Source organism: Hoplias malabaricus, chromosome 4 (genome assembly GCF_029633855.1).
Source record: "Hoplias malabaricus isolate fHopMal1 chromosome 4, fHopMal1.hap1, whole genome shotgun sequence".
Lineage (NCBI taxonomy): Eukaryota > Metazoa > Chordata > Actinopteri > Characiformes > Erythrinidae > Hoplias > Hoplias malabaricus.
In genome coordinates, this window is record NC_089803.1 from 3,457,699 (window position 1) to 3,479,683 (window position 21,985).

The following is a 21,985-nucleotide window of genomic DNA, read 5'->3' on the forward strand; positions in this document are numbered from 1 at the left end:
TTCTTGTTTATGATTCAGCGCATCTCACTTTCTGCATTACATGATTTTTGCATTTCTGTTGGCCAACTTTATACAGATTTGGTATACAATTGATAGCTAGAATTGAAGTGAAATGAATGTTAGTAGATAAGGGACCCATTCCTTATGGAACTAAATGAAATGGTAAAGCTTCTATGATTCTGGTGTCATTACATTCTCCATTGTAGACCTGAATGCTAGCCCTGTAATTCTGTACAACTGTAGAGACACAGGTGGACAATTTGCCCGAAGGCTCAAGCAGTTTAACTGAACAAATCAAATTATCATCGATTGCGACAGACCTGAACATTTACATTGCATTTGCATTCCAATTACAGGAAGCAGTGCAGAGACATACAGTGGTATGAAAATACTGTTAAATACTGTTTTGACTTTTTTTAGGTTTATTTCTACAAACCGGATTCCTAAAAAGTTGGGACAAGGCCATTTTTTACCACTGTGTGGCATCCCCCCTTCTAACACTCAACAGATGTCTGGGGACAGAGGAGACCACTTTCTCAAGTTTAGAAATGGAATGCTCTCCTATTCATGTCTGATACAGGCCTCTAACTGTTCAATTGTCTTGGGCCTTCTTTGTTGCACCTTCCTCTTTATGATGCTCCAAATGTTCTCTATAGGTGAAAGATCTGGACTGCAGGCTGGCCATTTCAGTACCCGGATCCTTCTCCTACGTAGCCATGATGTTGTGTGTCAGGCTTGGTAAACAACAGAGACGCTCGCGGGAGTTTAACAAAAAGAGATTTACTTTAAGGATGTGCAAAGCACACCGTAAAGAGAAGACAATTACAACAAAAGGGGCAATCCAAAGAATAGTGAGGGACAGGCTAGGGTCAGAAACACGAAGTAGTAAATAGTAGCAGTCCGTAATCAAAAACACAGAGTCCAGAGAAACGTAAGCAAGGGTCATACACGGGTAGGCTTTAAGAGATAAGGTTCGCTCGGTACGTAACATGGGTTAGCAATACTTCGCAAAGAGTGAAGGTAAGAGTCCGGGTTTATATGGTGAGTGAGTGATTAAGGTAAAACCGAAACAGCTGTGAATCAGAACTCAGGTGACTTGGATCATGTGAGAGGAGTTCTATTGGCTGTTGATGTCAGGTGACCATCAGCTGAATCCTGGGAATTGAAGTTCTCTGAGTCTTTCCCAGACTCAAGTATTGAAGTGTCCTGATCAGAGGGAGGAAGCGAGACGTCCGCCGCTACAGGCGTGACAGTACCCCCCCCCAAGGAGTCCGGCGCAGTTGAAGGACGAGGTCGAACAGGACGACTCGCTCCGGAACGAAGAGGTAAGCCTCCTGAACCACCTAAGTCAAGAGATTGTTGACCTGAAGAAGTCCTCCCACGACGATTCCCAGAACGTCGAGCAGTAGGCACCCTGCCCGAGCCAAGTGGTTGAGACCTGGGGCGTCCTCTAAGACGAGGGGCTGGTCTGTCCGGGTGGAGATGGTGAAATTCTAAAACTAAAGCAGGATCCAGAACATCCTTGGCAGGAACCCAACTCCTCTCCTCCGGACCATAACCCTCCCAGTCTACCAGGTATTCCAGTTGACCACTCCTCCTCCTGGAATCCAGCAAACCACGAACCTGGTACACCGGATCTCCATCCATGAACACCGGAGGCGGAGGTGTCTCACCTGGTATCTCTTCGTCCAACGGACCTGGAACCACAGGCTTTAAAAGGGACACATGAAAAGATCTAGAAACCTTATATTGTTTAGGTAAGTCCAACTTATATGTAACCTCATTGATTCTTTCAATAATCTTAAACGGACCAATATATTTAGAAGTCAGTTTTTTGCAACCGCCTTCAGATCTGAAGTCCCTTGTAGAAAGCCAGACCCGATCTCCCGGCTGATAAATTGGAGTCTCTTTTCTGTGACGATCAGCAAAGCCTTTGTACCTTCCTATAACTCTTTCAATATGTTGATGAGTAAGTTCCCATACCTGTTCACTTCTTTTCATCCAGCTGTCCACAGCTGGAACTTCAGTAGTCACCGCTGTCCAAGGCATGATCGGAGGTTGATAACCCAACACACATTCAAATGGTGTAATACCTGTTGTGGAGTTTACAAGGGAATTTTGTGCCATTTCGGCCCAAGGGAGGAAACGAACCCATTCTGTTTGGTTCTTGTGACAATATATCCTAAGAAATTTACCCAATTCCTGGTTAACCCTTTCACATTGTCCATTAGACTGAGGGTGATAACCAGAAGTCAAGCTTACATTTACTCCCAAATGTTCAAAAAATGCGGACCAAACCTGGGAAGTAAACTGTGGACCACGGTCTGACACAATGTCTTCCGGAATTCCAAACATTCTGAATACATAATTGAACAAAACTTCTGCAGTTTCGAAGGCTGTAGGAATCTGAGAAAATGGAATGAACCTCACCGCTCTAGAGAATCTATCTACCACTGTTAATATAGTGGTGAAATGTTGTGAAAGGGGTAAGTCAGTGATAAAGTCAATTGCAATATGAGACCATGGACGGTTAGGAACAGGTAATGGATGCAACTTCCCTGCAGGAAAAGTCTTTGGTGTCTTGCATTTTGCGCAAACTGAAAAGGAGGCAACAACACGGTGAATATCAACTGACATGTTCTCCCACCAATACCTAGCCTTTACGAGTTCCTGAGTACGTTTCTCACCTGGATGACCAGAGGAAATTGAAGAATGAGCCCACGTGATTAAATAATCTCGGAATTCCATAGGGATGTATTTCTTGTCGACAGGGCACTGAGAAGGAATATTCGTGGTTTCTAATGCCTTATCAATTCTCTCATCAATCTCCCATCTAACTGCCGCTACTACCACCCCGGGTGACAGTATTTCTTCCGTCTGTTTCCCAATTGTTTCCGTAGTCTGTTTTCTCTAGCTCGTTTCTCGTTGTCTCCTGCCTGTTTCCTGCTCATTCCCATGTTTATTAGTAATGTTAGTTTGTGTTTCTACTCTAGTTCGTTTGTTTTGTCATCTCTTTATTAAATTCCGTGTTGTAGCGAGTGTGTCCGCCTCCCTGAATCTACTCATCACACCCCCGTGACATTGTGATTGCTGCAGAATGTGGTCTGGCATTATCTTGTATATATATATATATATACTTGGGTTATCCTTGTCCTCTCTGGTCCGGATGACATGGCGTTGCAATGTTCCATAAAGAGCTTCAAATCGTGACTCATCTGACCACAGAACAGTCTTCCATTTTGCCACACTCCATTTTAAAAGACCCCTGGCCCAGTGCAAACGTCTGAGCTTGTGGAGCTTGCTTAGAAATGGCTTCCTCTTTGCACTGTAGAGTTTCAGCTGGCAACGGCGGATGGCACGGTGGATTGTGTTCACTGACAATGCTTTCTGGAAGTATTCCTGAGTCCATTCTGTTATTTCCTTGACAGTGGCGTTCCGGTTTGAGGTGCAGTGACGTTTAAAGGCCCGGAGATCAGGAGCATCCAGTAGAGTTTTACGGCCTTGACCCTTACGCACAGCAATTGTTCCAGATTCTCTGAATCTTTTGATGATGTAATGCACGGTTGATGATGATAACTTAAAAGTCTTTGCTATTTTACACTGGGTAACACCATTCTGGTATCGCTGCACTATCTTTCTGCTCAACAGTGGTGGAATTGGTGATCCTCTTACCATCTTGGCTTCAGAGAGACACTGACACTCTGAGAAGCTCTTTTTATACCCAGTCATGTTGCCATTTGACCTAATTAGTGTTAATTGGTCTTCCAGCTGTTCGTTATATGCTCAATTTCCTTTTTCCAGCCACTTATTGCTACTTGTCCCAACTTTTTTGGGATTTGTTGACACTGTGAAATTTTGAATCAACATATTTTTCCTTTAAAATGTTACATTTACTCAGATTAAACTTTTGATCTGTCATTTATGTTCTATTATGAATAAAAGATTGACATTTGCCATCTCCACATCATTGCATTCAGTTTTTATTCACAATTTGTTTAGTGTCCCAACTTTTTTGGAATCCGGTTTGTACGAGAATTCTAGCTTTAGATTTTAATAATGTAATTATTACTATTCAATTTAGTCAAAACTGCATTGTAGATATCTAAAATTACATTTTAGGTCTCTGAAACCTTACAGACCACTAATGCATATTTGTACTAGTGAAAACTCTTGAATTAGTATTTTTACTAGTCAGAATTGCATTGTAGATATCTGAAATATCTGTAAAAATGATTGCAGATATCTGTAATTGGAGTTTTTACTATTAAATATGTAATTACGGGTATGAGAGGGTGAAATTCAATGTAAATCAAAGGAGAATTATGACTAGTCAGAGTTACATTAAAGCTATGTCCTCTTGATAATGTGAGTAGTCAGAATTTCATTATGGATATGTAGGTCTGTATTCTTACTAGTAAAAATGTCATAGTTGATATCTGAAATGGGAGTTGTTACTAGTAAATACAACATTAGAGAGATCTTAGTTTCTTGAATTCTTACTGGTAAAAATGGAGTTAGGAATTGTATCACTGTTGTCATTTTAGGCTAAAATGGCCTGCCAAAAGCAAAATAGGTGTCACTTTTCCACTTCCTGTATTCCTCACTCCAAAATAAAAGCCCTCTGCTTTTGTAATTGTGGTTTCATGTAATTCACTAAATTCTGATGGAGCTGCAGCAATGATTAAGCTGGGCTTGCCACCGCCACAAAATACACGTATCGGAAACACTGACAACTTCATAACAACACTATAAAAAAACTAACAGAAAGTGTTCTGGAAAGTACTAAATATGACTTAAAAATTAAATAATAAGCAGCCAGTTATTTACTTTGTGCTGCATTTATACAGTTTAACAAGGCTTTAAAGAGCCTTATAATCTCCAAATGTAACTGGTGTAAATATTGTGTTTGTTTTAGTATAAATTTTACAGTGTATATCTTTACACTGATATTCTTCATATAAGGATTAAATTAATTTAAAATCTTTTCATACCACGGGGCGTTTTTAAAGCTCAACTGTTTAACTGAAATATTACTAATTGACTGATGTGTCATTTACATTTCTCATGGTCTTCTTTCTGTTGCAGTGCATGGGCACCAGCAACAACTTAGTCACCTCACTGTTTCCCATGCTGATCATTGCCATTGAAAAAGATAAACCCACAATGGCTGTAAAGTACCTAGAGAAAGCCCATATGTGGATCAATGACATTATTCGAGATGTAGACATGATTTTGAAAAGGTAAAAACCACTATCTCCTGTAATTTTAGTAAGTTTAAATCAGTAAAAGGATAGTTTGCTCAACATTATGACAGCGAGGACTGAACTCTGCATTTTTACCTCACCTTTAATTAATTTCTTTATATGTAGGTTCTTAATGTTGTTGTGTGAAACTTAATAACAGTAGAGAGTAGAAAACACAAATCCATTGTCCTGGACAGCACTGAGCAGTCATTCAATGGACTCTAGTGTTCTCATCTAATTCAAATGTGTTACTTGTACATGAGTATGATGATGAAAAGAGGAAAGACACAGCTCACTAACAAAAATAATAGACGTAATGAAGGCACTCACTAATCATTTTCACCACTGATTTCAATATGAAACATTTAGGTATGAAGCACTCAACAGAGACGTGACTATGCTAACAAGTGACGTCAACAGAGAAAAGAAAGGGACAGATACTGCACGGAAGAAGTTCCTCCTGGAAAACCAGTCACTGAAAGATGACATAAAGAAACTTAAAGAGGATCTGGAAAGGAGCAGTGACAAGATTGAAGAAATCAAGGGGCAGACTGAGGTCAAAAATAAAGAGCTTCAGAATAAAGTGAGAAAAACGACATCCAGATCATTCAGGCTGAGCCTCTTGGCCGTAATTGTGCCATTCTTTGGTCTTTTATTTAAAATTCTGGTGGAGGGAAATAGGGTTCTTGAAGAGACAGCCAATCTCAAAAAACTTGAAGCAGAAGTGAATAGCCTGTACGATCTGAAGAGGACAGAAACACAAAGAGAGTGGAATCTGCAGATTCAGCTGATTGACAAGCAGATGGTTCTGTCCAAAAGTGAAAGTGACAAGGGTGAGTCTCTTTACATACAGACTTTGTCACATCATTCGACATTTGTAGAAAGTAAGATAGAAAATGTAAACCAAATAGTTTTAAATCAATCCTGTCATTTGTAAATTGGAGCTGCTGAACTGTCCATTCCCACAGTGCAGTGTTGGTAGACTAAGACCCAATCCACACATATCCAGACATGTTTAAAACTGAGATTTGTCGTCACTCTACGCCACACAACGCAGACGTCCAGCACCAACTCTCCATCTGTAAAATCTCCAGCTGCAGCAGAGATCACGTTTGTTTTTATCCGACTCACGACGGCAGCTCGTAAAATGACGCCGTGGTCTTTTGAAGAGGTTCAAACTCTCCTTGGATCGGTGGCCAACGAAAGAATCCAGCGAGAGCTTGATGCTGCAACAAGGAAGGAACAAACTCTACTGATCTGTCTGAACTGATGACGGAGCTGTGTTCAGTCCCAAACAACAACACACAATAAACCATGAGTAAACACCGCTTAACACTACTGCCGCCATTGTTGTGGTTCCCAGAGTCCACTGTTCCCCTTAGAGACGACACCGGATATAGTTTGGGCGGGATGGGGGACATTTATAGTGGAAATCATACCAGGTGCCAAGCAAGTAGAGTTGAGTAGAGAAGTACCATATAGTGGAAAAGCGCCTTAAACTTAATCCCACCCCAGACACAACCTCCATGTTCCAGCCTTTATCATCCTTTAAAAATGAAAAAAACCCTCTGTGTAACTACTGAAAAGAACTGCAGAACTGGAGGATTGTCAATGAGTGGATGTTTGTCCATATTCTACTTTCCCCAGGTATCATCCCCAATCCAACCCACCTTAAAGACGTCCAGATGTGCCTGAATTAAATTCAGAAAATCCTCATGAGACTCAAAGATTTCTGGGAAAAAGTGCTGAGCTATTTGAATATCATCAAGGACAAGACCTTTGTAAATGATCATCTCATTGATGAACCTGAGCTTAAGCGGGAGTCTGTGAAGTCAATCCGTATAGCCTCTGAGGTAAGTTTTCAGATCTTCGATGTCCTGCTGGTTTAGGGCTCAACAGCAGTTACACCTTAATGTTCAGAGGACAATACGATGGAGCTTCTCAAAAGACATTCAGTCAGTCGTTTTTACAATGGAAAAGACAAATATAAGAACACTACATGAATCCAACCTCGTTAATACATGGCAGATAGAGACTAGTAGAGAGAGGGAGACAGTCAGGTCAAGACCCAGACTCATTTATGTGTCTCAGAAAGAGAGAAAGCAATACACAGATACTGATGTGGTCCTCCCAAGGGTCCTTCTTCAGAGACTTTAATTAGAAAACAGACCTAGATCTTACTCCATTGTGTTTGTATATTTTAGGAACCTTAAGTGTTGTGACTCTTTAGTATTTCCAGGGAAAACCAGATAGGTGCCACCTCTTATCCCCATTTCATCTCTATGTTCATGTGAAAACATGTGGAACAATGACAGTAACTAAGGATTTCTTGTATAATATTAAAGGATATTGAACTGCCACACCCCTGAACAGGATGAAGCAGTAACAGAGACTAAATGCATGAATGAATTGAAGGGAATTCCCCTGTCTTATTTTGCTGTGAGGGAGGATGAATATCTGACTGATGTAAGTTGTTGTGTTTCACAGAGCTGGGAAAACTTTGGTGAATCCTGTAACAAAGCTGTGAAAATATTTAGAATTCAGTCCAAAGATGCATACGACTTCCTGGACATTGACCTGGATTCCATGTCCGAAGAGGAGTGGCAGAGTGAATATGACAGCTCCAAGTCGCTGGCATTTCTGAAACCAAAGCTATCACAAACTGAGGATGATAATGCTAATGCTAATTTCTTAACAAGGCAGAACATTTACCGATTATATATAATCAGATGAACACATCAGTTGTGTTCATTGGCTTCACTGGCAATAATTTCTCTTTGTTCACGATAACTCCATTGTTAAGCGTAAATATGAGTTTGAATAAGTTTTTAAAATGACAATGGTCATTTATTAAAAAAAAAAAAAACTAAAAATGAAGTATTAATGAATATCTCTCTCCGATCTCTAACACTGAAACCTTTAAATCGTCTAAACTCAAACTCACACCTACTTTTGGATACAGTATTATCCCCAAGAACAATACATATCCATCACAGTGTTCTGCAGCACTTTTTCCCTATGGAGCTCATAACGAATGCTGCGACCCATACATTCTTCACTCACTGTTTTCATACTACTTAAATAGGTTATTATATATATATATATATAGGTTTAGGTTATTATTTGTTGAATATAATGAATTGAAATTTGAATTTTTTTTGCATTTTTAATATGACACAAAAGTTGCCATAAAATGTGAAAAGAGCTGAGAATGATTGAATTTAGAATTACAATTATGAATTACCACTCTTTAATAATCATTTTTATAATTATAACATCTTTAGTAATTAGGACTGTAACTCATCTGCATGCTAGGGCTTTTTTCTTTTTTCTCTTTGATAATCTGTTCAAGCATTATGTTTGTCATTGGCATAAACCTTGACTGTTAAAATAATCCACGTTTAACCGTCACCATCAAGTGTTCCTGAGTGACACTCGTCTTTAAACTCACTGGATCCCAATAAAGCATTCAAAGGCACTTGGTTTGTCTAAGACTCCTGCTTCTTTTTCCTTTGTTCCCTCGGTGTCCACTGTGAGAGTCTGAATGTGGCTCACAGCTGATTCTTTTTGGTTCTGTTTACACTGAATTAGAGTTTATTCAAATAGCTTCATCATTCATTACCTTCATGAGTTGGATTGGTGATTGTGATTTAGAACCAATCACCCAACACCAGCAGCATTCCTCATGCAGATTTATGTGGCATACTGCCATCAAAACCTCACAGCAATGCTCCAGGATCTACAGTCCAGCCTTCCTGGAAGAGCAGGAACTGTTTCTGTAACAGTGTCTAGAGCCGTAAAAAGTTTGTGAACTTTGAAGTTGGCTTGTCAAAGGTGTGGTGTTAAGATGTTGCTATGGCCTTAAAGTTGTTGCCAATATTTTATGGCAATTGCTAAGCTGTCCCAGGTGGTTGCTAAAGTGTTGCTAGGTTGCTTTAGGGGGTTCCTAAGAAGTTATCAAAGGGAATTGCTAAGCTATTGCTAGGTGGTGTTTTGTTTTTGTGTTTTTGTATCCCAGGTGGTTACTAGGCAGTTGATATGGTATCCCACATGGCTTCCAATGTCCATTGCCCAGCTGCTAGGGTTTGCTCCTGGGTCCTAAGCTCTGGTGGGATGGGAGAATCATGTCAATAAGGGTGTTCAGTGTGAAGCCTGCACCATGTTGACTGTGAAGGTTTTGAAATTACTTAAACTACATTGTGAATGGAGTGTGAGTGATCTGATCCCAATCAAAGTGTGTCTTGGGTGTATGTACACCTGCCATTAATGTAGAAAAGTGGAATCTGAACCTGAACTGACTACAAAAACACACTGTAATACCAGGTGTAAACAGGTGCATGGTGAGACAGTGATAAGGGATATGCTGGTTTTCTGTTTTTGGTGTTCAAGATTACAGCAGGAGAGAAGGGTGAAATTAGGGAGAACCCCAGGAGAAACACTAAGGTTGGCAGGTTTGCTGATATTTTAAGATCCACCTTAACCCATAATTTACATACTGCACATAGTCTACCTTCTCCAACCCAATGTTTTTCATTCTGCATTAAACAGAAGAGGCTGAAGTTAGTGTCTATTTAGCATTATATTCTTTCCATTCTGCTCTCCGAGCTGAAAACGAGATGGACAAACTCAGAGGGTGCAATTAACTTAGTAGGCTCCAGTAGGTGGCGACAGAGTAATAAAATACAACCCTGAGAGCTAGCACACTACTGTGGAGCCAGGACACTAAATATATCATTGTATTTTCCATTCTCTAACGATAGAACACATCATGTTATGATCTTTACTGGACCCCTTATACCCCACTGCAGAAATAGTGCCATCCTATGGAGGACATCATACCCATGTATGAAGCTGTGGATATTGGCTGGATTTCTCTGTAACAGAATTTAAAGTGGACTTTAAAAACCTATGCCATCATGTTCTGTGGAAACATTAGATTTCAGGTTATTTTTTCAAAACCAGTTAATCAATCCCTGCTCTAGCAGAAGGCAAACAGAACTGCAATAAATGTCAGTAAAACAACACAAATGATTAATGTACTTAAGTGTTTGCTAATTATCGACTGGATCTCCTCTGAATAATGTAAATTTTAAGGGATTATAAGCATTAGATGATTTTCTGCTTGATAACAGGCTGAAAATCTTAAACCAGTCACACAGTACACAGTGTTAGCATAAAGCATTTTTAGCACAATATGGTATTTGTTTAATAAAGCACCCATAATTAATTGACACTAGAAAATTTGTTCAACATCGAGAGCTCAATAGAGGAACCAGTAAATCAACTTTAAACTAACGGTGATGGCCACTATAGGCCTCAATACTTATTTGCTATTTAAAATGAAATAAAATGTAATAACCAACAGGCGGTGTTAGATATGAAGGAAAACAGATTAAAGTAGACTGGCTGTCTGAACAATGAAGACAATGAATGGCCTATTAATTACCCATTACTACCTCCAGCTCTAATGATCTCCTAATCTAATAATTCTATCTCATGTAGATTAAGAAGTAGTCATCCTAGCATTTCACTGATAGTTGAAACGTGTAATAATCTGTATGTGACAATTAGCTTACATTTAGATTACATTCGAATGGTATGATCAAATCAAATAAAGTGGAAAAAACAGTAATAAAAATAACAGTAGCATGGTTATCATAATGTTGTCCTGAGAGGTGCATGATGGGATTTGTTGTTTTCTGTGTGAAAGGCTTTAGCCTGCTTCTTTGAATCTGTTTCAGGTGCCGTTTGACTGTAAACACAGATGGAGTAATAAATCCATGAGCTGTGGAAAAAGAATTATAAGTGAAATGTCAACGTATGACTTCTGTCTGTAGCTCTGATGTGTTGATAGTTTGTGTATGTGTGTTTGTTACATTATTGACTATTCCAAAGTCCTTGTGGTTCATCCATGTTCACAGATTTCACGTTCACACACAGTCTTTCCTTCAGAAGAAGCAGTGGTAAATCTTCTCATTCTAGTCCAGAGCTTTGAGGTGCTCTGTCAGTTCCCTAGGTGTTTTAAAATTGTCCACGTGGATGAAAGAGTTTTGGGGATAAAACGTATTTGTTGGAGACTCCGTGTTCATCCAGAACAATTTACATTAGACCTGTTACTGTACTCAGATCACAGAATACTGGACTTTTAATAGTTCCCAGAATTCAGAAGGCCTAAGCTGGGGGAAGAGCTTTTTCTTATAAAGCCCCCAAACTCAGTTCTCCCAATAAGCTGGAGGGTTCTGCGGCAGGATGCTGTGCAGGCCCCATACCACACAGTGAATCAGCTAGTCAGAATACTCTCGATGGCCCCCTTGTAGAAGGTGATCATGATGGGGATAGGAGCTCTTGCTCTTCTTAGCTTGCGGAGAAAGTAGAGCCGTTGGTGAGCTTTATTGGCCAGTGATGCTGTGTTGATGGTCCAGAAGAGGTCCTCTGTGACGTGCACACCCAGGAACTTGTTCAGAGAGAGATTATTGTGTTTGCACCAAGAGGCCAGCTGGCTCACCTCGCTCCTGTAGTGTGACGCATCGTTGTTGCTGATGAGGCCTACCACAGTCGTGTCATCCGCAAACTTGATGAAGAAGTTGGAGGTGTGTAATGGAGAGCAGTCGTGGGTTAGCAAAGTCAACAGAAAAGTGGTCAGCACCCATGGGGAGCCCCCGTGTTCAGAGTGATGGTGCTAGACGAGTTACTGCCAACCTGTACTGCCTGTGGTCTTCCAGTCAGGAAATCAAGTAGCCAGTTGCACAGTGATGTGTTCAGTCCCAGTCAGTCCAGTTTCTGAATGAGCTGTTGGGGAATGATTGTGTTGAATGCAGAACTGAAATCAATAAAGAGCATTCTGACATAGGTATCTTTCTTGTCCAGATGAGTAAGAGTTGAATGGAGAGCAGTGGAGACAGCATCATCAGTCGAATGATTTGATCGATATGCAAACTGGTAGGGGTCCAAGGAGGGGGGGATAAAAGACCTGATGTTTTCCAAGACTAGCTGCTCGAAGCACTTCATGAGGATGGAAGTAAGTGCAACCGGGCGGTAGTCGTTGAAACAGGAGGGTGAGGACTTATTTGGGACAGGGATTATGGTTGTGGCTTTGAAGCATACAGAGACCACAGCCTGACTCAGTGAGGTGTTGAAGATGTCAGAATACACCTCTGCAAGTTCGCCAGCGCAGTCCTTCAGCACACGACCAGGTATGTTTTCAGGTCCAGGAGCTTTCTGATTGTTTATCCTGCTGAATACACTCCTCACCTTGTCTGAGGACAGTGTGAGCACCTGGACTCCAGGAGGGGGGTGGATTTATGTGCCAGGGTGTGGTTTAGTGCCTCAAACCGAGCGAAGAACCAATTCAGGTCGTTCAGCAGAGAGGAGGTGCTGTCACAGGTCTGTGGCGGGGGTTTGTAATCCGTAATGGACTGAATTCCCTGCCACAGGCTCTGAGTGTCGCTGAAGTGTTGGGCTGTCCTCTTGGAGTGCTGCCTTTTAGCCTTTTCTGATGCCACAGGACAGCTGTTTTCAGGCCTGCCTGGTCTCCAGCTTTGAAGGCAGCATTTCTAACCTTCAGCAGCTTTTGGACCTCACCTGTCAGCCATGGCTTCTGATTAGCACAAATGGTGATGGTCTTGAGGACAGTTACATCATCAACGCACTTGGTGATGTAAGCACAGACAGTTTCTGTATACTCCTGAATATCAGTGGAGTTGTTGTAGGTACTTTATACACATTCCAGTCTGTGGTGCTAAAACAGTCCTGAACTGCCTCTGATGAGCTATCCGGCCACACCTGTACCTGCTTTAGAACCGGTTTGATGACTTTAACCAGTGGTCTGAAAGCTGGGATTAACATAATAGTGAGGTGATCAGAGGCACCAAGGTGGGGGAGGGGCAGGGCTTTGTAAGCTCCTTTCTGAGTGGTGAAGACCTGGTCCAGAATGTTGTTGCCCTGTGCTGGAAAATCTATGTGTTTATAAAGTCTGGAAAATACAGCCCTTGGGTCTGTGTGGTTGTTCAGTTTCTTGTTTATGATTCAGCGTATCTCACTTTCTGCATTACATGATTTTTGCATTTCTGTTGGCCAACTTTAAACAGATTTGGTATACAATTGACAGCTAGAATTGAAGTGAAATGAATGTTAGTAGATAAAGGACCCATTCCTTATGGAACTAAATGAAATGGTAAAGCTCTTATGGTTCTGGTGTCAGAAAACTCCCTCTAAATTATACATTCTCTATTGTAGACTTGAATGCTAGCCTTGTAATTCTGTACAACTGTAGAGACACAGGTGGACAATTTGCCCAGAGGCTGAAGCAGCTTAACTGAACAAAATGATCATTGACTGTGACAGACCTGAACATTTACATTGCATTTGCATTCCAATAACAGGAAGCAGTGCAGAGATATACAGTGGTATGACTGTGTTCGTCAAAATCAGCTTTCCTGGTGCAACATTCCTGACTGGTTACTAAATCCAAGAACTTCCAAAACATAGCTCTGTTTGCTTCATGCTACCTTAAATGCCTCAAATACTGTTTTGACTTTTTTTAGGTTAATTTCTACATTAGTTAAGTCTGCTCTACACTTTCCTGTACCACAGTCACACATTAAAGAAAAAACAGATTTACACATGTTGTTATGAAGCAGCAAAGCTTCTGAAGGCCCTCTATTAAGAAGGGAATGTCATTGGACTCTTCCTACCCAATGCTGAGGTGCTGCAGGCAATTACTCAATGTGAGGAATGTGACTTTACAAGAAGAACAGAAGCTGAAGCAGGAAGGAAGCAAAAAAGTAGAAAAACTGTAGAATGATTGGCAGGTATTATTTTACTGCAGATATTTTACTCTACAGTCATTCACTGAGGTGCACTTGTATGTCCATTATTAATCAAGTAATACTAACCTATGTCAAAATACATGTTTTGAGATGGAACAATATTGTTACTGTAATTTCATGAACTTCCCCATTTTTTGCATGTTTTACATTCTTCTTATAAGCTATCTTAAATTCCATTCAGAACATTTTTGGATTTTGGAGTGTGATAGGCTGCCAAGCGGAAGCTATGCCCGTTTTGATGTCACTATTACAAATAGGCCACAATTTTTTTAAACATGTAACCTGTTAGATTTGTTCACTGGAGCATCATACCCTTTTCCAGAGTGCAGTTTACAATGAATGAACATCACAGTCCATTACAGCAGGTAAATATTTATGTGTATAACTTAAAGAGGTTCTATCACATTCTCTGTTTTTTCCTCAATTTTATTAATTCTCCTTCCTTCCTTGTCCCCAGCACCACCTGTATCTAGGTGTATGTCCTGCTGCCTTTAGATACTACTTTCTGTACTTTGTAACCAAGAAGCTATAGTGAGACTTTGGTTGTGCAAAGAAACTTTGATGAATATTTAATATAACAGCTGTGTTGCTTTCAGTTTGTTGTCTTTGTCACATTTACACACACTTTCCCAGCTCCCCGTGAGGAAGTATGGAAGAGTCGCTGTAGGCAGGAGGCATGCATAGCTAAACATTCCCAATTTTCTCACACATTGCCTTTTCTTTATGCCCCAAAACAGTTGATTACAATCATGGAAAACAGTGTGTATCACTGACACACACATAGCCCCTTTCCACCAAAAGATCTGTTTCTTGAACTGGTTCTGTTCTGGTTTACAAGAACCTTGGTGCTTTTCAGCGAACCAGTCACGTTTACACCTGTTTTAGTGGAAACTGAGGCTTTGTAACAGAATACGTAATCAACAGGGGGCACTGCACAGCGGCAGTTAACAGAAGTGAGAAGATGGCAGAGCTTGTAGACGACCTGTGAGCATTTGTGCTGTTGTTACAGACATATGTTTTTCTCCAAAATGATAACAAAGTTCAACTTTTAGAAATTAGAATACATAGAAGACTACACTGCACTCTTTGTGGATGTCGCCATTGCTCCTTGCTCCTGTAACTAGATACACCCAGAGATGTTATCATGGTTCCTGTTGAAAAACACATTACTCTTTGGTTCTCGTTGTGAATTAAATTTCCTGGTTCCGGAACATATTTTTGTTAGTGGGAATGCATCATTGAAGCCAATTGTTTTCAGGTCACTTTTTATGAGCTAGAATGCATAAAGCCCACCATAAAAATGCCTTTTAAATTAATGCCTTGGTTTTAGTGATGTATAATATAATGTGTCTATAACTAAAACATTTAGCTATGAGCCATCATTACCTTGTCTGTTGTATGGCCGAATTTATTTTAAATATCTATGAAGGTCCATTACTCATATGACTGAGAGTGTTAGTGACTCATAATTTGGAAAAAGCTCCGGGGCATTGTGGGAAATGTAGTTCCTGATGTGTGTTTGTGTAGTGTGACACATAGTTCCACTCAGGAATCCAGTGTAAAACAGACAGTTTTTCACATTGACTTTACTGGGCATTGTGCTCTTTTAGACACAGTGTCTAATCAGACCACACCTGCAATCATTTACACCCAGTCTCTGAAAAATACCTGAAACATTTTTCTGCACTTACAGCATTCCTAAGGTAATAAAAATGAATACTGTTATAAAAATAACAATATCAGCAAATACAGATCTTCATCTGACGATTCAACCATTGTGGAAAAACAAATACGGACTATTGCTGAAGAACAAAAGACTGTGTGGCAGAGTAAAACTGGATAGACTTTTGAAAGATTAACATCTTCAGCATGAGAGCCAAGGTAATTTACAGTGGTGTGAAAAAGTGTTTGCCTCTTTCATGATTTTTAAATTTTGTTTTGCGTCTTTGTCACTCTTAAATGTTTCAGATCATCAAACAAATCAAGTACAAATCAAGATCATCAAAGACAACACAAGTAAACACAAAATGCAGTTTTTAAACGAAGAAAAAAAAAATCCAAACCTGCATGGCCCTGTGTGAAAAAGTGTTTGCCCCTGAATCTAATAACCGTCACTTACCGTGAGTCTTTCACATCACTTTGGAGGAACTTTGGCCCACTCATCTTTGCAGAATTCTTGTAATTCAGCCACATTGGGGGGTTTTCGAGCACAAACCACCTTTTTAAGGTCATACCACAGCATCTCAATAGGATTTTTTTTCTCACTTAATAGTAAATACCTTCATTTTAAAAATGCATTTTGTGTTCACTTCTGTTGTCTTTGTATGATATTTAAATTTGTTTGATGATCAGAAACATCTTTAACAAAATTAGTATTTTAACACACTTTGTTAATATATAGCATTAAACAGCTGTTTGACAATAGATTGACTAGCTCTCCTATGTGACCTCATGTGACATCATTAGCATGACAGAAAATTAGCATAAATTGACTGTGTGTGAATGGTAAGCTAGATCTCATATGAATTACAGTCTATGCCTGAGGAAATGCTTTTTGGTTGCAACTAAGTATATAGTGAAGCATCAAACAATCACCAAACCCCATTTCACAAAGGTCACACGGTATGCATGAAGCAGCCAATACCAAGCATGCAGAATCCCCTATTGGAGTACCACAGAGGCAGAACACAATAAAAAAAAAACAATGGAATGAACAGGAAATTTGCTGTTCTATGTACAATTTCACCATTTTCTAAATTTATGATTGTGTGCACTGAAACATACAGGAATGCTTACTTTTTTGTTTTGTTTCAACAAAATTTTGACGATCGGTATAGGTTTACTTTAGGAAAGAAGTTTGGCTATCCCCAGTACCACTTCGTAATGTTCTTGACTATTTTGAAGCCCCTGTGGTTTTGTATATGTTCACAAACTTTACAGGCATGGAGTCGACTAACTTCATTATGGGTTGAGACATAGTCCTTCCTCCAGGAGAAGAACCTCTCGTACATCTCCTGGTTCTGGTCCAGAGCTTTGAGGTGTTCTGCCAGTTCCCGCGGAGATTGGAAATCATCCACATGGATGAAGGAGTCTCTGGGGATAAATTCCTCATAGTTCTCTCGGGGAGGACCTAGAACCACAGGGACGGTACCAAGTCTCATGGGATTGAAGACCTTCTCTGTAATGTAATCTTTGTGGATGGAGTTCTCAAAGGATAGGTAAAACTTGCAGCTAGATACTACTTTGTTGTAGTCTTCATTGTCTATTCTTTGTTCAAAATGTCTTCCATAGGCATCAACTTTTATGTGTTTTGTTAATTCATTAAAGTACTGCACACGTTTCAGTTTGATATTCCAGTGGCTGACGATCCAGCACACCAGCTTGTCCTTCAGTGGGATCTGGAAGGGTTCGTCTGTTTCTGAGATTTCTACAATTCTTCCATAGGGAATCCAAATGTCTGCGTCTGTGCGGTAGTTTGACGTCAGGTTGAACAAGACCTCGGCCCCTTTCAGTTGAGGAGTATTAGTTGGAGACTCCATGTTCGTCCAGACCCATTTCTGCCGTGGAGGTCTTGATATATTGAGCAGGTTTTGTAGGTCACCTTTTATCTCTTGAATGTAAAACACAATGGCATGAGCTTTGTCGATTTGTGCTCGATCAACAATAAAATGGCAACCTTTGATCCCATAGACAGGCTCGCAGGAATCCAGATTGAACTGCCTCCTAGGTGGCCAGTACCAGATCAAGATTGTTATTTCAGAAGCATGGTCATTCCCACCTCCTGCAATTTTTACAGACCGAGTCATTTCCTGCTTGTTTTCAGAGCAGTTGGTGATGATCTGTGCACTGAGACAAGTTTCTGTACAGACATTGAACTGAGGTTTACCTGCGCAAGGCAGCCAGTTCATGGTGGGATTGTTATAAACAAAGAAAATCACAGTGAAGCAGATCAGCAGGCCTCCAGCAATGACCAAGTGACAGAAGTGTCTGGATGAAGCTTTCGATGTCATTCTGAAACATTCAGGTACAGAGAAAAGGATTAATATTACATCTGGAGTTTCATTAGTTCAATTCAATTCAAGGTTTGTAATCATGTACATGCCTTATTTTTTATGATATTACATGATCTTGCCCCTCCCCTCCCCTCCTATGGGTCACTTCATAAACCAGAAAGACAGTAGGAGAAGGTCAACAACAGCTTCTACCAGAGAGGACTGTGTTGTACAATATACTTGTAGTAAGGTTTAATGTTTGTCATTGGGCAAACACTTTTGTCAATTAGATTGATTTGTAACTGGATTTTGTTGTTATTGTAAATTTAAGACACAACTTAAATCAAATAAGGTTTGTAATCATGTACAGTTAAATAACTTTGAATTATTGTGTGATATTGACTATTAGTTTGTAATCACCTGCCCAGGGATCATAGACAGAAATTAGCTTAATAGCTAACTCATCACATTTACACCATTTACTGTAATATAAACTGGACCCAGTGATCCCACTGTGGGGAAACCTGTGGTCATTCAGGTCACTTCCTGAAGACTTTGCTTCTCATGTAATGACTATTGGAAAAGTAAGAGATGGATCAAGCACCCAGAAGATGTGAATCGTTGGTGTGTCATTCAAACAATCGTACAGTCTGTAGGAGCTGTGCTGATAAATTTCCCTCAAAAAAAGCCTGGCCCAGGATAGAGATATTTTTGCGTTGATCCACATGTATGAGCTCAAACTTAGTTATCATCATTCCTGGAGAATATATCTGTTCTTATTAATTAAACATTTAATATGAATGAAATGTTAATTAATGTGGGGCAGACATTGACTGTCCTCTTTTACAAATGAACACTGGGTATTAATTGACATATTAATTACAATTATATTATAGAAAACCATTTTAATGTCACACAAGAAGAATGATTACAAGTCAACCAAAGATTATGGGAAATAACATCTTACTAGAGTCCATAAAATGAGCAGCAGACGTCATATAATCAATTTTATTTCTTCACGAAAAGCTGTGTTACTGGTGTGTCAAATAAATATATACTTTTCACCATGAGACTACCTTTTATTGCCACAAGCCTGTTAAACAGTTTAAAGCAGCGCTGGGCAAATCTCTGTACTTCTGAATTATACAGAGCTTCCTCTTCAAACACGTTATCACATCATCTTTAGCACTGCTGTTTTCTAAAATATGTGGCACACTTTGGAAGTCAAATCCTGGGGGCCTGATTTACATTACTATGGAAACTGAAATGCTGATTAATGTGCACTGTCCCTGATAAATAAATAAATAAATGTGAGAGAGACATATTCAAACTATGTTTGACTTTCCCATACACACTTGTGAGCATTTTTACACACTCACACCCCTGTCTCTCTCTCTCTCTCTCTCTCTCTCTCTCTCTCTCACACACACACACACACACACTTGTTGCAGAACCAGTCCATCAAAAAGTGTTTTTGGAGTGTGGGAGTTAAAACTGGTCCGGTTGTGTTGGAGTGACAGTCCTCGCTTCTGGAACTGGTTTATGAGCACAGTGCCCTGGAGGAATAGGGAGATAATCTAATCTTTAAAGTCACTGAAGTTTAATGTTTTATTTTTTGTTTTATTACTTTTTATTTCATTTTTTGTCTGCCTCTTTTTCTTCTCTTTTTTTCTCTTCCTCACTTCTTCAGCAATAGTTTTGTTACAGAACCATTGGCATTACCTCTGCTCATCAAACACACTCAGTTCACACAGTGTTTATGAAATTTTTTACCTCCCAGATTATTCCTATGTTGATTTAAAAGCTGGAATGAATTAATGCTGAATTAAACCTTTAAAACATAATAAAACTTTATCAAACCTGCATGTAAGAAATTAGTTCAAATTGACTTCGACCCTCAGGTTGGATCTCCTCTAAGTTACCCTCAGCCTGCCGTCTTCTGGACCTGGATCCAGGGGAGTCAAGAGACACTGACACCAGGGACGTGAATCAACATCGACAACTCTGCTGTGGAGATCGTCAGGAATACCAAATGCAAACACTGGTCTGTTGGACTGTAAATGAGTGAACTGTTTACACATATCCGGTTTACATCATGTTTACATCCAGTTACCGTTTACAGCACAAATACACTTTAAATTGCAGTGTCTCTCTTCCTCACCCCCTCCGTACTTATGGTTTTTGCCTTGTCTTGTATTACATTGTATTGTATTGTACTGTAGGGACAGTTTTGTATTTTCTTAGCCATATCTTTTGCACTTTAATGTGTGTGCACTGTTTTATGTTGCACTAGCTTTACACTAGTCGCACTTTAATGTTGTGTATTGTTTTATGTAGCACCTTGGTCCTGGAGGAACGCTATTTCGTTTCACTGTGTACTGTAAACACTGTATACTGCTGAAATGACAATAAACTTCTTGAACTTGAACTTGAACAAGAGAGTTCCACTTTATTGTACAAAGCACTGAGTATATATGTGCCCTCCATCTACTATCTAAACCTACAGGATGATGGAGAAAGTGGTGAGGGCATAGATTGATAAGGGAGAGGCATATTCAAGTGTTTAGTCTAAGGGTCTGTGAAAGAAAAGAGACGCAAGATTAGTAAAGATTAGGATGCTCTCGTATGATAGAGCCATGAGCTGTTCCCATGCGGAGAGTGAGAGAGAGAGAGAGAGAGAAAGGAAAAAGGAAAAGGTAAAGTGCACAAGAAGAGGGAGCAGCTGACCTTGGGCAAGCAGATGTTGGTCAAATATCATGATAATCAGGAAGTTACATTGGGTGTCTGAGGACAGAAAGGTGCCAGTGTCTAACAAACCAGTCTAACCACAACATGTCCATCATAAAGTGATCAAAGTGGATCAGATTCTCACAGTGACCACCCCCCGCTTCAACATAAACTTCAAGATCTGACCTTCCCCTCATCAACTGACATAACCTTCCCCTCAAACCTGTCCCACCAGTCGTTACCAAATTGTCAGTGTTAGTCATTGTCCTAGAGTGGTTTTAATCTTGTGGCTGATCTGTGTATATATATGCACTGCTGTCCTAATACAAATTGATTTTTTATTTTGGCTTTATTTTTCAGTTTTTATTTCTAAGATTCCATACACAATATTATTACACCTGATTAAAACAGGATTAAAACCAGACATAAATCCTATAAAAAATGATTAAACCCTCAGTAAATGTGGATAAACCTGAGTAATCTTGAACAAATCACATTAAACCTGATTAAAACCTGGTTAACATGTATTTCAACCCAACAGAGTATAATTATATCTTATGTAACCTGATAAATAAACGACTGAAACCAAATACAAACCTGATTACAGTGTGGCCAAACCAGATATGAATATAACATTGAATCTTCATTATACGGTTAAACTGGTTAAAATATGTTAAACATTATTAAACTCGGTTTAAATTTGACCAGACCAAAAATAATGTCTCATTAAACATGAATATACCTGGTAAAACTTAACAAATAAAAGGAATATTATTTAAACTACTTTAGTAAATCACTCTGTGTACCTGTGTTTTAACTGAGCAATAAAAAGAAGCACTGACCTGGATCTGGGAACTTCATTAAAAAAAAACACCACCCAGGTTTGGGATAGGGTTGAATTGCAGAATGTGAAATTTGTCCAGAGCACCTGACACTCTGAGAAATCACTCGTGTGAGAGGTGGAGGACAAAAGGAAGAAGAATTTCAGATATCAGAAGAAGGCTGAGTGCTTAATACTCAAGTAAAAATGTAAACAGGTCTTACTTGTAAAGTTTAACATGGAATGCAACCTCACTTTGGGAAGAAGCCAGCGCTTGCGTCAGAGATTGAGAGAGAACATCTAGATATACTTAGTTGGGTTCACCTCTACACCCCGCTCTCCTGGAAGAAGAGTCCTGGACAGGGAGTGGTCTCT

General features: G+C 39.7%; 1 protein-coding gene across 2 annotated transcripts; it reads right to left on the reverse strand.

Annotated features, from left to right (window-relative positions):
- Positions 1-14,119: 14,119 nt before the first annotated feature.
- LOC136694641 (4-galactosyl-N-acetylglucosaminide 3-alpha-L-fucosyltransferase 9-like) lies at positions 14,120-21,750 on the reverse strand. Of its 2 annotated transcripts, XM_066668361.1 has the most exons (3): positions 21,633-21,738; positions 19,924-20,117; positions 14,120-18,082 (listed from the first exon to the last, which is right to left on the reverse strand). In XM_066668361.1, exon 3 carries the CDS (start codon positions 18,079-18,081, stop codon positions 16,933-16,935), a length of 1,149 nt encoding a protein of 382 aa, XP_066524458.1. In that variant the 5' UTR covers position 18,082; positions 19,924-20,117; positions 21,633-21,738; the 3' UTR covers positions 14,120-16,932. The 2 variants fall into 2 exon arrangements, with proteins under 2 accessions (XP_066524458.1, XP_066524459.1); XM_066668362.1 differs by lacking the exon at positions 19,924-20,117 and having other exon boundaries at positions 21,633-21,750.
- Between the last annotated feature and the right edge of the window lie 235 nt (positions 21,751-21,985).

What these genes read in the sequence shown, in the direction of transcription:
- LOC136694641 (XM_066668362.1), bottom strand. Translation starts at nt 18,081, where the DNA reads ATGACATCGAAAGCTTCATCCAGACACTTCTGTCACTTGGTCATTGCT.